The sequence below is a fragment of the Notolabrus celidotus genome, chromosome 12, assembly GCF_009762535.1.
Source record: "Notolabrus celidotus isolate fNotCel1 chromosome 12, fNotCel1.pri, whole genome shotgun sequence".
Taxonomy (NCBI): Eukaryota; Metazoa; Chordata; class Actinopteri; order Labriformes; family Labridae; genus Notolabrus; species Notolabrus celidotus.
The window spans coordinates 15,914,745-15,929,787 of record NC_048283.1 but is presented as its reverse complement, the minus strand read 5'-3'; the positions used below and the strand labels follow the sequence as shown (position 1 = coordinate 15,929,787).

General features: G+C 44.2%; 1 protein-coding gene across 1 annotated transcript; it reads left to right on the top strand.

The window, feature by feature from the left end:
* Window positions 1-4,575: 4,575 nt before the first annotated feature.
* Window positions 4,576-14,385, top strand: efna1b (ephrin-A1b). The gene is made up of 4 exons (XM_034697860.1): window positions 4,576-4,851; window positions 13,220-13,515; window positions 13,611-13,799; window positions 13,939-14,385. Exons 1-4 carry the CDS (start codon window positions 4,754-4,756, stop codon window positions 14,058-14,060), a joined length of 705 nt encoding a protein of 234 aa, XP_034553751.1. The 5' UTR covers window positions 4,576-4,753; the 3' UTR covers window positions 14,061-14,385.
* Window positions 14,386-15,043: the final 658 nt, after the last annotated feature.

Sequence of the window (15,043 nt, the reverse complement as noted above, 5' to 3'; positions counted from 1 at the left end):
TGAGAGAACAGGCGGGGACAGACAAGGAGATACAGTATAACAAATGATGGCGAAGGCAATGCAAGCTGACGAGTGTGGTTAAATATTTCACCGGGGTTTGTTTGTGCTTTTGTGTGTCTGAATGTGTGTAGAGTGAGAGTCCCTAGGAGACAGAAAGGAGGACAGAACGCTGGGGAGAGAGTGAACACGTGAAGTGTGCCTGTTGACTGGGCAAGTTAATGATTCCTCTGGTCTGAATAGTGACCAAGTGTTAGTCCAGGATTAGGGGGAGGAGGCTCATTTACCCCCTACTGACACACATGCATCATTGTTGTAGTGTTTGTATATGTATCTTTGCCCTTATTTTGATCCCTGTTAGCTTGACTTTAAAGACCCTGTCCCTTTTAATACCAAAAGATGCTCCAAGCAGATACACCACCTCATCACGAGTTTGCCGATGCAAGAATCACTGTTTTACACCCTCAACCAAGCTGAATCTAAACACATGGTGTGCCATTAAGCAGAAGTGTGCCTCCCTTCTGGGGGGGACCACCTGTATGCAGATGAATGGGCATGAATAGGAGGCTAGGGGACACATGCCTTTGTGGTGCCAGAGATGGAGCAGCTTGTTGGAGTGTGCCGCTATGAGCCAGAGGGCCAAGAGCCTGCAGGAGGCCGAGGGATAAAGGGACAGAGGGCAGCAGGGCGACAAGCTGTCCATGTGTGGACCGAACAATGCCAAGTGTTAACAAGGCTAAGCTAACGGTAATGACAGAGGTAGGGTGAACAAAGGGCGACTATTTGAAAAGCAATCTTTGGTTGACTAAAGTCATTTAGTGGCATATGACAGTGATTAAGCCTCTTTATACTCTTTTCATTGTATCATAATGTTGATCTTCTGTATGACCTTTTGTTCCATGCTAGCTAATGTTACTCTCTGTGGGAGAGGTTAGGGAGGAGAGGCACAAATGGCACATCAGCTCCAGGGCACGACCAGTGATGACGTGATGCAGCCAAAACAAAAGAAGAGACATAAATGTGATCATAACCCTTTCTAAAAGCAGCAGCAGCAGAGACCGCAGCAGGAATTGGTGCACTCCTACACGTCTTTAAACTCCAATAAAAAAAATCTGTGCAAGCACATGCCTGTGTTCCGGGCAGATGGGTTCACACACCTGCCGGAGGTGTTTTTCTACCATCCCTGTTTGGTCCCTGTTACGTTTCAGGTTGGGTGACTCACACTATTTCCATGCGTCTCTTATCTTTAACACCCTAATTTTTCAGAGTTTCACTCCACCTAATTTTAATCTACTCTGACTTCTTTATCATATTTGTGCACATGTGTGCTTCACAAAACCTTGCCAAATCTCAAGACAGAGATCCCTGACCAGCTCTGATCCCTGCCTGAGGCCGACAGGATGAGAGTGAAGAGGAAGAAGTGGAAGAGGGAACCACGGCTGAAAATATAATGGTCTGAAGGGATTCTGTCTGTCTTTCTTATTGTATTAGAATATCTGTCTCCCACATATCCTTAACCCCTCTTATCAAAACATATATTCCAGTGATACTTTTGTTCTGGCTCTGACGCCATCTGTTTTTCTTTTATGAATCTCTTTACTTCCCCAAACTCTTCATCAAGTTCCCCGTCCTATAAAAGTGGTTTGAGAAAGCTATAAATAGAAAGCAGGAATTGCCAGGTACAGGTGGCACCACACACGCTCTGCGTTTTTCCCTAACTTAATTACAAATGTTGTGTAATTGTGGGATTTCCATGACATGCCAGTAGCAGATACCGCCTGGAGACGAGTTCCGGGAAATAAAAATGCTTGTTTCCGTTTGCTGAAAAGTTTGTATGGCTGTCAGGTCTTCCCCGGCTTCCCCTAATCCACTTTTAGAGCTGTCAAGCTCTCTTACACTTTTTCCTTTCTCCTCTTTTGAGCCATCAAGTTTTCTCTGCTTTAATGTCACTCCCAGAATCCCTGGTCTTCCCTTTCTGTGTGTGTGGCTGTATGGTCTGTGGGAGGATTATGTCTCACTACATGAGAGTCATCCATGGTTTGTACAGCAGCATCACAAGAGGCTGCAGAGAAGAAGAAAAATGTCTGCTGGCCTGTGTTTGTGTACATGTGTGAGAGGGGCGACCCCAGCAATATGACTCTTGGCAGCAGCAGCCGCAGCAGCAGCAGCAGCAGAGAGGACGTGTATTTGTGGGTTGGGAATTTTTAGATATCTGTTTTTGTCTTGCCACGCACTTGGATATGTGTTCCATGAACGCATCATGAGGAGATCCCATGTTTGTGCAGCGAAAGTCCTCTGGCAATCAGGGCAGCCTGATCATTACTGTGTACGAAGAAGAGCTGCAGGATCCTGTTGCTGGTTGTCTGAGGCCCGTGAATCATTGGCTAGTTTTGGAGGTGCTGGGACAGTATTTGCATTTCAGTCATTCCTCAGAGGAAATCAATAGGTATAAATGTTAAAAGCAGTGTCTAGTGTCAGCAGTGCAAAGAGAAAGAAGTCACAAGAATGGACGGTAGTATACGTGAAATTATCCAGCCATTGTGCGGAAGGAGAGTTATCATGAGCTGGGAATTCTAATTATAAAGTCAGAAATTGTAAATTGCCCACTCAGACACATTTTGCGTAATCACGCATTACTTCACCTCCTCACCCCCTCTTATTTTCCCCTCACTATTTGGGGAGACGTTGTTGAATGGAAAAGCACCCTCAGCAGTGATTAACCCCCACTGCCTACAGGATCTACAGTCTGTGTATGTGTGTGTGTGGGATCCTCTTAGAGTGCCAGGACGTGTGTGTGCTTGCCCAGCCAAGCCTAGGGACAGTCAGACACTCAGCTTGTCTGCACATTCATACACACACACACACACACACACACACACACACACACACACACACACACACACACACACACACACACACACACACACACACACTCACACACACACACACACACACACACACACAACATGCACCCACCATGCCCCCTCCTGTTTCCCTGCAGCTATGGAGCTCTGAACCAGCTTACCCAAGCCAGGCTCCATCCCTGCCCGAGGGTAGCCCTCTGCTGCTCGGGCTACACTCACACTGACACCCTGGAGTCTGGACTTTATCCACTCCATCTGTGAGGTTGTTTTCTAAACGTACCTGTCTGGGGACACGGCTAAGTGGAGACCGCAAGATCAGACTAACTGATATGACAGTAATAATTCTTCACTATCTGACGGAGCGTAATCAGCACACGAGTGTACCTATGTAACAAGAGCCTGCAACAATATACACACCTCCATCGAGGGTTCACAAATTAGTGCAAGACAACGAAAAGAACAACAAGAGTCAAAATCTCTTCAATGTGCAACATGTTCAATAATAATTATAATACATTTTATTTAAAGCGCCTTTCTAAGCACTCAGGGACACTTTACTGAGAGGTTATAAACACAATAAAAACAACATGATAAGATAAATAAAAACAACAAGCAAAGTAACACCAAGTTAAAATGAGGCAGTGAAGTTAAAAAGGGCTGCTGGAAGCACTGCAGAAGCAGCAACATTTTGAACTGAGTTCATAACAAACAATGCAATGCATTGCAAATACGACACAATACATGGATAAATAAGATGATGAACTTCATAAGAATGCATCATACCATCCAAATAACTCAACACAATACCATGAACTGCAACATACAGTGTGTCACAAAGCTATGCAACACAGCCTGACAACAACACATGATAAAGTTACATCACAACAACTTAAAACAACGTAGTACAATGACTGAACTTAAATTACAAATTTTCTTAGTGGAAAGATCACAGTAGCTATATTCATGGATGAAAGCATCCTGTACGTTACACATTTTACCCTGTAGTGAATTTCAGAGGGGGGAATAATGCTTTAACCTACACTAGTTTGATGTCAAAGCTTTAGTTATCAAGTAGATTAAATGTTGCAGTTAATAAAAAGACATACAAGAATAAACAACTCAAACCAATACATAATATTTTTACTACTGTCACTTCAAGACATTTAATTCTAAAAACCCTGGATACTTTTAGAGTATCAAAAATAATGGTCAAATACACTGTTGCCCATAAAGGTGGAATACTTTTGTTTTCAGACACATTCCTTTTTTAATTCCTCTTTATACACATCAATAATCGCCTTTGACCAGGTGCAATGATTACACACTAAAGATAGGTTAAAACATTTTTAAGAAGAGAAATACTTTCTTAAGAATTAATCACATTGTCGCAATTATTTCATGAAAAGAGGTAGAAAATATTTTATTCTAACTTTATGGGCAACAGTGTATATCATATTATCTCAAACCTTCTCGTTTCTTTGGAATAGAAAGTTTTTATATGACACCAATATTTTTTTATTTGTTTATTGCACTTATACGATGTTCACTTGGTTGTAGTAAAGTTGTTTTGGTGTCTCTGGTCTAAAGTGCGAGCAGCAGCGAGAGGAGAGGCAGTGGGCGGGGAATACAGCGTATCTTTACTCCAATTGGCTGGAGGCACACTGAGGGGTGGAGCCACTCGCAGACAAAACAGAGAGTTGCGCCTCACAGGATCAGTCAGGAGTTGCTATAGTTAGGTTCACAGAATACTTGGTTATTACGCTTGGAGCGTCAAATCCATACTTCGTTTCTGCGCGCGTATTTACGCACACCAACCCTCAACAACACAGATTCAAATCATCGCTGACAGCTTGAGTCCACTGACCTTCCTGTGAAGAAGAAGAAGAAGAGCAATGGATTTTGCGTGTTTAGTGTGCTTGGTGCTGAACATCGGTGCTTGGTTCGCGTCTGCGGAGAGACACAGCGTCTACTGGAACAGCTCGAACTCACTGTAAGTGTTCCTCTGTGCTTTAGTGCGTGTTTAATGTGAGCGTGTGCATGCGTGTGCGTGAGGCTGCAGCCCGGGAAGTTGTGTGATGATTGGAGAAGTTGTAAATGATTACATACTGGTCTGAATGTGCGGATGTGTGATGTATGGAGGGGCGCGTGGAGGTAATTTTCTTTTTCGTTGAAATTCCACGCAAGTAGGCTATTACTCCTCTTGCTTCATTATTGAATAGACTTTTAGGGCTGCTCGCGCAAAGTAAACAGTACATGTGCTTGTTGTTGTTTCTTTGTTTGTGGTAATTAAAGGTTCATTAGACGTTTAAAGTCAGGCTCACGCCATAGTTAAACTCACCCTGCGTGCTTGTGACCAGACTTAAACGCAGCAGTGCATGGATGCCCAGACAGATGGACAGATTCACCACTATATTTAACCGCAACACATAGACACAGACTGGTCTAATAGTAGAAAATAGACTGACAAGTATGAACTTGGCCTGTGAAGCTGTCGATGGGGTCTGCACCTGTGTGTGTGTCATGGAAAGACAATTAATGACAATGATTCAGTGGGTTAATTTCATTATCAGATTTATTCTCAGTTTGTTCAAGTGTGTCATTGGAGTGGATGGAGATAATAAGTGTGTGTCAGAGTGAGAGAGGCACTCATTGCTGATTATTTAGTTCTGAGGTCAGAGATGTAATGCAATCCGACCACTCAGTTGGATCGATGGAGCTTGACAGACGCGCAATATCACAGCGCGATTTATTGAGCTTTTAGCGTGGAGCGAGTGATCCCGACGCTTGAAAGACAGTATTATTATTTTATACCCGAGCTGAAACAGAAGGACGGCCCCTCCACATGGGTCGATTAAAATCCACAACAAGGGCAAGAGCCATTATGGCCTTTTAGTTGTGTCTTGGTTACATCACTGCTCTCTAATTGGCCTTTAAGGATGACAATAGACGCGGGGCTTAAAAAAAGAAGAGCCCTACAACAAGGAAAACAATTGTCCTGATAATTGGATAAGGAGTCTGATGGAAAAGTCCTCGCGTCATGAGGAGTGCTTGTGTCATGGGTTAGTCCATGTGTGAGTCAGCCCACCTGCCTTTTACACCTGAGTCACCACAGACACAGAGAGGGGGACTCATGGTCCAGGTGAGACAGATAGAAAAGTAGTCAGAGAGAAAAAATGGAAAACCAGACAGTTCTACTTTTCTTATGGGGATAAACGCGGAAATTGGAGCTTCCATATTTAGTACAAATAATGAAGGATGATAAAGTCGAAAAAAGGTCAGAGACCGGGGGTGGTCTAATAGTCTAATCTGGCTCAAAACTATTTTTGCAGTTAAATGGGAGTTGTGTAACCAAAAGAAAAATCATAACACAACACTAATCCCCTTCACTGTATGGCTTAACTTAGAGCCTAAAACAGGAAGAACTTCACACATCCACACCACAAACAGCAGCTTTTCTTCCTCTTCTTCATCATGTCTGTTATCGGTCAGATTTCTCTTTCCTCTGCTGCACTAAAACTCAAAGAAGCACTACAAAGGGAAAACAGAAACTTGTATGAAGAGGATAATGGCAGCTGAAAGCAAAAATGAAACCATAATCGGCTGACCTCCACTTGCAACTCGTATTATATTTTTTCAACACATTTTTTTACAGTCTAATCTCAATTGCTCCTCCATAATCCCTAATTCCCAGACGCCCATTCTGTCTCCCCCTCCCTCCTTCACTTCTTTCTCTTGTTTTCTCTTTTCCCGTCCTCTCTCTTCTTCCTGCTTTGACTAAACCCACCTGCCCCAGTCCCCCTGTCCCACACCCCTCAGTGATCAATCAGTCACCTGTGTGGTGGGTAATGCTGATCCATCAGAGGGTTTGCAGATAATTGATGCTAAGTGATTCATGGTGGGATTGTGAGATGCAGTGATTTGTCTTAGGTGGAGGAGGACAGTGACCAGATGGCAGCAGTCAGTCCATTCATTCATTCCGGGACTAGAGAAATGTGTGTGTGTTTTTCTCTAGACACAATGAATGCACGAGTGTGTTCCCTTTTCACCAACTTGTCAAAGCGATTGAATGACTACGGCTTAATCCTGTACTTCAGGTCCTGTGGGGATTTGTACTCTGAGTGTGTTTGTGTAAGTGTGTGTACTTTTTTTACATGACAGGTGTGGAGACTTGTTTTCCCCAGTCCGGTCCGGTCTTGTTTTTTAAACGACGTGTCTCAGCTTGTGTCACAAGCGTGTATGTGGGTGCGTGTGTGTGTGTGTGTGTAGGAGAGAGAAATTAAGGGTGAGTTTGAACCTGCGCTGCCCTTTACCGGCTTTAACAGGAAGTTTTTTTGTTTTTGTTGAGGACTGAGATTGTATGAAACTTGTGCAGCAACGTCAGAGTCAACAAAAAAAAGGAGTGGCTCTTACCGTAGAGAGTCTTACCGGGACGTGATGAATGTGTGACTCACACTCACACACACACTGCTAAGGGGGGCAAGAGGGAGAACTGGGGTGTTAATATTAGCTACAGCCGGCATTCCAGCCTGCTGTTACTATACTAAACTCTGTCAGCTGTGTGTGTGTGTGTGTGTGTGTGTGTGTGTGTGTGTGTGTGTGTGTGTGTGTGTGTTTCCCTTGCTGTACCTGTCTGCTCCTTTCCCCATTTTCACTCCTTTCCCCTCTCTCTACAGCTGGGACTCCTCCTTCCTCGCTTTTTTCTCTCTGCCCAAATACACTCAAGATCTCTTTTTCTCTGCCCAGATTTGGATGCCACTACACACAGCACTCCCCCGCCTCCTTCATATCCGCTATCACTGTGGCTGCTTTCATCCATCTAGAGTAGCCTGCTCTCCCTGTATCTGTGCAAATATCCTTATCAGGAGTTTGTAATGTAATATTTTGTTTATCTCCCGTCTGTCCGTGTCTGGCTCCGAAGCAGCCAGGGCCTGCCTCGGCATGTACTCGCAGCCTCCAGTATGAATTTGGGGTGAACTTCTTCTCCTTTCCTGCCCCATTGCATTTTATACATTTACTCCCTCTCTTTGTCTTTGTGTGTCTCTCTCTCTTCATCTACCCCTCCCCAGCTTGTGCTCCGTCTGGTCGGGGGTCTTTAATCCCAACAGAATGAGAGCACACACACACTAACATAGATTATACATGGCTTCTAATCTGACCATCTGACCCGTAGACAGTCCAGCACCATCCTGCTGACTTCATTCTATAGATATGTATGCCTCTATGAGCCTATGATGTAACTCTCTGTTTATTTAATTAAGTCCTCCATAGTCTGTAGGTATGTTTGTGTGTGTGTGTGTGTGTGTGTGTGTGTGTGTGTGTGTGTGTGTGTGTGTGTGTGTGTGTGTGTGTGTGTGTGTGTGTGTGTGTGTGTGTGTGTGTGTGTGTGTGTATCTGGGTAGGTGGGTTATTGTGTAAGTGTTACAGTATAAGTCACGCATTAAACCTGTAGTGGTCATAGTGGATGATTGCTGCCGTAATCTCCTGAATGGAATCAATTCCAAATGCAACAAGAACATCTCTATTTGGCTCACTATGCATCCTGCACATTTAATATCAGAGGGATTGTGTACATTCCCTTCTGATATAACTGCCCTCTTACCTAATAAGCTTATAAATGTCCATGCAAAACTTCATAAATCATAGTGCATTTTTTGGGACATACAGTTCCAAAACTGCAGCATACATCAGAGTTAAAGGTCTGTATGCATGCACCTCTGTTTTCTCCCCGCTCTTCCTCTCGCCTCCTTATCTGTCGTCCAGACTTCCTTCCCTCCCCTCGCCACATCAGACCCCCCACCCCCCTATTTATTTCTCACAGACCTTCCTCTGTTTTTGCCCCCAGTATTTTTCCACCCAAGGAGGACAGAGCACCTTTCAGCCTCACTCTGCAAACTCCAGAGAGGCTTGCTTTTTGCCTAAGCGGTATCGTAGTATGAGTGGGTAGGCATGCATGTGAGTGTTCACTGCTCATTCATAGCATTTCAGGCATACTTTGGCACTGCTATGTCCACTCCACAGCCCACCATCGCCCCCTGAAGGGCATAATTAGCAATCAATTTCGGTCAGATGGACTTGATTTTTTTTTCTGTCTCGGTTTAATTCAACTTTTTTATCATAAGAAAACTTGAACATCTAATGTGAGTTCTTGGAAGTTGCTGAACTTGTTCCCTCTCTTTCTTCCTCACTGAGACGGACAGACACTGGCACACAGATTAACTCTCCATGACCCCCAAACATATTAAACCAAGCATGATACCATTTGGCCTTCCTCTATTCATTGCCGACAGAATGGGGTGGCTACAAAGAGAGAGAGGCCGGGTGAAAAGATTTCGGGGGCACAGAGGAGGAGGAGGAGGCGCAGGGTGAGAGAAGGGTGAACTGGAGAAAGGGATTTGTGTTGGGAAATTAGCCTGGATGAAGAGCGCTGGTATATTATGTCAGCGTTAAGAGACAGGAGAAAATAGAGAAGAGGGAGAAGGGGGGGATGGGATGTTTTAGAGAATAAAGGCGAGGCAGACGGAGGGAGGAGAGAGTGGACAGTGATGGATGAAGGGAGGGGAGAAGTTTAGGAATTGAATAAGTGAGAAACGGCAGGGCTGACAATATTAAACACTTGCAATGTGCTTGAGAGATTCTCTGCGTTTTAACTAAGCCGTGCGTGCATCTCTAAACTCAGAGAGTTCTGCAAAAAGAAAGTTGCTGCTTTATAATCCAAGTCGAGACAGTAAGATTGCATTGGTGCCTTGTAGAGGAAGAATTCCCCCTGGGTTTCTTATTACAGCACAATGAGATGGAGGAAGAATGAAGGTAGATTACATTGGAAGCTAATATAAAGAGACTTTTCAGTGTATATTAGATTGGCTTTAATGGAGGATCCCACTAGTGAGCAGTTAAACCCATTAGACCCACTGACAGCTCCTCAGCCGGTGTGAAAGGAGGTGTGAATGTGCCATACCACAGTAAATTAATAGGGTATTAAGTGTACACCTCAAAGTAAAAGTGTAAGAGAAAGTGCGTGTGGAAATTTGATGAGTGGGAACACAGTAAAACCGTCCAAACCACAGCCCCCTGATGCAGCATTCCAGCTTGTGCACACTTACTACTGATTACCTGCAGAGAAAATGGTGCTGGTGGTGTGTGTGGGTGCATCTGTTTAGTGTTTCATTGCTGCTGACTTGCACAGTGTTTGTGTGTGTGTGTAGTGCTGACTCAGATGCTAGAGCGTGTAGTGTGAGAAGTTGCGACCCTGAACTCTAACCCTGCGACCCTGGCTGCCAGTTTGAACCTCTCCCCGGAGAGACGGAGGAAGACAAGAGCTCCTGTGTCAGATGTTTGAGGGAAAACAGCGAGGGCTCGGGGGACAAATGGGGGACAGTGGGGTTGTCAAGGGGGGGTTGAAAAGTGAAGTAAAAGAGAGGATAGCAGGAAGAAAGACAAGAGAAGAGGTGGAAGTGCAGTGCAAGGACAATGGTAAGACTTCAAAGCTTAAACAACTAAGACTAAGTGTGGAAGAAGTCACCTACATTCACTTTTGGACCTTTAGAACACACATTCAGACACATGCACACACACACACACACACCTTGTACACTTACGCAAAAGCTAGAGTAGCTCTGAAGTGAGGAATGACCTTTTGTCTAGCATGGAGGAAGATCTACAACCACCTTCAACCCTCCCTGTTTACCTTCACCTCAGCCACATGCAAGAAAACACTCTTAGACACACAGGCTCCAAACACACAAGAGGCTTCAGTAGGCCTTGATAAACAGATGTGTTCATGAGCCTGCGGCATGAGACGCCCTGAATAAAGGTCTTCAGAGGATCCCTCATCCATGAAAACATACACACACACATACATGCAGGCAGGCAGAGACAAACACACACACGGGAAGATGAAGCAGTGTGAAAAGTAGGTCTGCAACGTCTCACACACCTGGCCCTCGCTCTCTTACACAGCTATCACGTTAATGTGACTCTCACCCTCCCGAGAACTGTCAGCTGGAGGAGGCGAGAAGAGACGCAGGGAGATACCAGAGTCTGCAGGACCAGGGGAGCCTTGACGAGAACAAGAGGAGAGCACAATAGAGAAATGGGGTAGAGTTTTCCCTGTTCTTTGACTTGTGGGCAAATAAAGATAACAAAATAAACAAATATGGGCAAATGCAACTATTAAACTAGTAAAAAATACACCCTCAGCCGTATTAGCACACATTCAGTGTGCAATCCCAGCAGTAAGAGCAGCGAAAGCTCCGCAGGGGACAGGGCACAGAGGTTGCAGGGGGCCCTGTAGCCTTCAGGCGCTCTGTCTCTAGGGAAGGTATGGGTATAATTACACCCTATTCATTCCTCCTCCCCTCCTTTTCTAGAGAACACGTTGGCCCCAGACCCCTAACAGCTTTTAATTAGCCCGACCAATATGGGAGAGGATGAGGAGGAGGGGAAATGAGGGGGATAAAAGGAGAGTTTTCTTAAAAGCATGACTCCTGAATGAAATTAGCAACAGAATCTGTCTGTTTTTGTTAGCTTTTGACAAGCTGTGTTTCTAAGGATACACGGTGGGAAAAAAGTGAACCCTATACAATTTGAAACTCTTTCTTACTTCAGAGGGAGCAACTAGAGAACCCCGAGCTTTCTTGTTTCCTCCAACTCTCTTATTACCGGTCTGACTCAAAGACAACAAAGCTTAAAGGAACAAGATGAGAGTAAAGATTATTTAGCCAATTAGGCTGCTACAGGCAGTTCCTCTTCTCCTTTCAATGAAACACTTACCCTCACAAACACACACACACAAACAAAGGCGCACACACCTGCACAGGAGGGTACACACTCACAAAGAGGCTTTTCTGTGAGAGAGAAAGCAGTGATTGCGAGTGGAGGGTGGTGTTTAGCCTGTTAGCACTGGATAACAAGTACAGAGCTGTGCTCCGCTAACAAAGCGTGTTTTGACAGGTAGGGTAGCACTAACTGATACACACACACACACACACACACACACACAGAGGGGAGCAAGGAGGGGTTAGAGGCCCATGTTTGGAGCCAGTGTGTCTGTGACTTGGCCAGGGGGTCCTGACAGTAGCCACAACAACAAGAGGGGGGGCAAGAGCCACCACGTCCCAGGCTTTGATGCTGGGTACACACACACTTTCAACACACATAAACAATTGCAGACAGACAGGAGCTGTTTTCCTGTCACTTTCACTCACCACAAGACACGAAAAACAGACTGTCACTCAGTTCAAACAGTTTCATTTAAGGATTAGAGTCTGGTGGCCCCTGAGGTTGTAATAGGAGTTCTACACGGTATCAATCATTCATCATTAGCAGTAGCAACATACTAGCTAGTCGCATGTCTTATGTTTCAGCTTACCTGAACCATGTTTACTTTAAAGGAAAAACATATCCGAAATTGAAAGTGAAGATAGCTTTGGAATTGTTGTTTCTCTCTTTGAGCAAAAAAGTTATACTGACGTCAAAATGAAGGATAACTTGAATGATTGTCTTCAAAACTGAGCTCTTTTCTGCCCCTACGCTTCGTTATGTCACAGGGGTGGGGGACAAGTCTAAGACGTGAGCACAGAGGAGACAGGGAGGCTGAAAAGGGGTCATAAAACTAAATGAAGGGTAAAGATGAAAAGAGAGAGAGAGCGACAGCCTGACTGTCTCTACTCCGTGTCTTTGAAGCAGTCACAGTGAAATAGGGAGTCAGAGATACAGATAGAGACAATAAATTGGTGTCAGGAGCCTCAACAGTAATCATCAAACACCCAGGTGAAGACAACAGTTTAGAAAGACTCAACGGAAGGAGATGAACAAACATAAAAGTGGACTAGCACTAAAGGCGAAAAGATAAATTGCCTGGTGATAAGCTGTCATTTCAAATCTCATCTTCGTGCGAACAGCTGAGGCATAAATCTGTGCTGAAGGCAAAACGTTGGTTAGAGCAGGAAAAAGGTGTGGGTTAGGGATGGTGGTGCGGCTTTATGAGGTTCTAGGTGTGTTTTTTTGTGCATAAACAAAGTGAACTAGTCGGGCAAGATCCTGCTTTTTCTAAATCTGTCACAGCGACTGGTTTGCACAAGTACACTGTAAAAACAAATCAACAAAAACACCCTCACGTGGTTCCTGGATTGCACCCAAGCAGCTTTACCTGTGTGGTAACGTGTGTGAGTAAGTGTGTGTGTGTGATTAAGCCTCATTATTATTCTTGACACGCATGTTGTGTGAGCCAAGTTGTCTGGGTGTGTGGATTGGAACACGTGTGTGAAATCGTAACGGACGATATTTCCCTTTATTAGATGTTTTCATGCTTTCTGAGGACATTCGTCAATAACCTCCTCCTTCTTCCTTTCTCCCTGCAGCTTCTTATGGGATGACTACACAGTGGAAGTGCGTATCAATGACTATCTGGACATCATCTGCCCCCACTACACCCACGGCGAAGTGTCACTGCATGCAGCTGAGCGCTACGTACTCTACATGGTAGAGAAAGAGGATTACGACGTGTGCAAACCGCACTCCTTTGACCAGCTGCGTTGGGAGTGCTCACGGCCATTCGCTGCCCACGTCCCTGAGAAATTCTCTGAGAAATTCCAGCGTTATACTCCCTTTACCCTGGGCAAAGAGTTCAGACAAGGAGAAAGCTATTACTATATCTGTAAGTCTCACAAAACACAAGTCAATTTGGTGTCTTATTGTTAACCTGACTGGTTCTGTGTTCTAAACCTTCCTCTTATTTTTGTCTTTACATAGCAAAGCCAATGCATCACCATGGCCAGGATTGTCTCCGGTTGAAAGTGGATGTCATCGGGCACAAAGGCTCTGCAAAGAACCACGTAGATAAAGCCAAGGCTGATGACACAGTAAAAAGCATGGATGCAGGAAAAGTGAAGTTCCCTGCTTTAGGAGGAGTTCACAACCCTTCAAACCGGCTCCCAGCAGGTGAGGACTCATCAAAACAAAATCTCAGACAGATACATAACAGTCACAGCGGTCAGCCCTACGACTGAGAGGAGCTCAGCTGGGTGTGTTTACAAAGCTGGAATAATGAAATTTAATCCTTCTCTTTTTCTTCCCTTAGATGACCCTGCTGTGATGGAGCCAAACGTGCAGAGGAGTATTGGCAGTTCAGGAGCACAGCTGGTCTCCTTTTCGCTCCTCTTCACAATGATCCCAGTCTTATTAGCACTCATGCTACAATGAAGCTGCTATCACTAGAGACAATACTGACTCAATGCTGGTCATTGGGACCATGGACACGCAGAGATTTTTTATACAGACTTTTTATACAAGCATGGACAGTTTTGTGAGTGTGTTTTTGTGTTCGTGTGTGCGTGTTCGTGGGACGTGGATCGTTCCAAGAAGAGGACCTCAGATTTTTTTTTTACAACTTTATAATGAGGATTAGGTTCTCATTTAAGGACTCATTTCAGCCGTGATGAACAAAAAACTTCAAGCAAACGCATCAAAATACTTCATGTATTAATATCATAGTGAAAATCAAAAGAGGATTAAAATGTCTTTGTTATCCTGTGTCTTCAACCCTCAACCCTATTGGTACAGAAGTGCATTGTTCTCCTAATCTCCAACTCCTATACCATTTTCCTCCTCTACATGTAGAGAAATTATTATGTCCGTGTAATGGAAATGTTGTCTGCTACTGCCAAAGTGGTTTACATTTTGTAGGATTGTTGTCATGTTGTCGTGTAGCACTCAGCTCCCTGTTAACAATCCTCAAATCTGTAAAAGCAGCACTGTCACATTCACTCTGATGCATTTTATTTAATGCTCTGAACATATCTGACTTAATATTTTCTAGTTTAGTTACAGAACAACACAAGACAATGGTTTAATTCAAACCAGTGGTTCTCAGTCTTTCCTTTCTTCTGTTTTTTTGGCTTTAAGCCTGTAAATGCATTGCCCAATTCTGCTCATGCAGATTAATATTTATTTATCAAATCTTTTTCTACCTTTTACTTCAGAATACCATTAGAATGGAAATATATATTATTTATTGCAATGCATAGTTCTCACAAGTCTTTTATATCTTGCCCTAAGGTTGAGAGCCACTGATAGAAGAAACTTTCCAAACTAACAGGGCTTTTGGGGAGCTGAGCTTCCTCAGTTTTATGGTTATTCACTCACTTCCGCTGTCTTTGTCTGTATCGTGGTACACTGGCAGATGT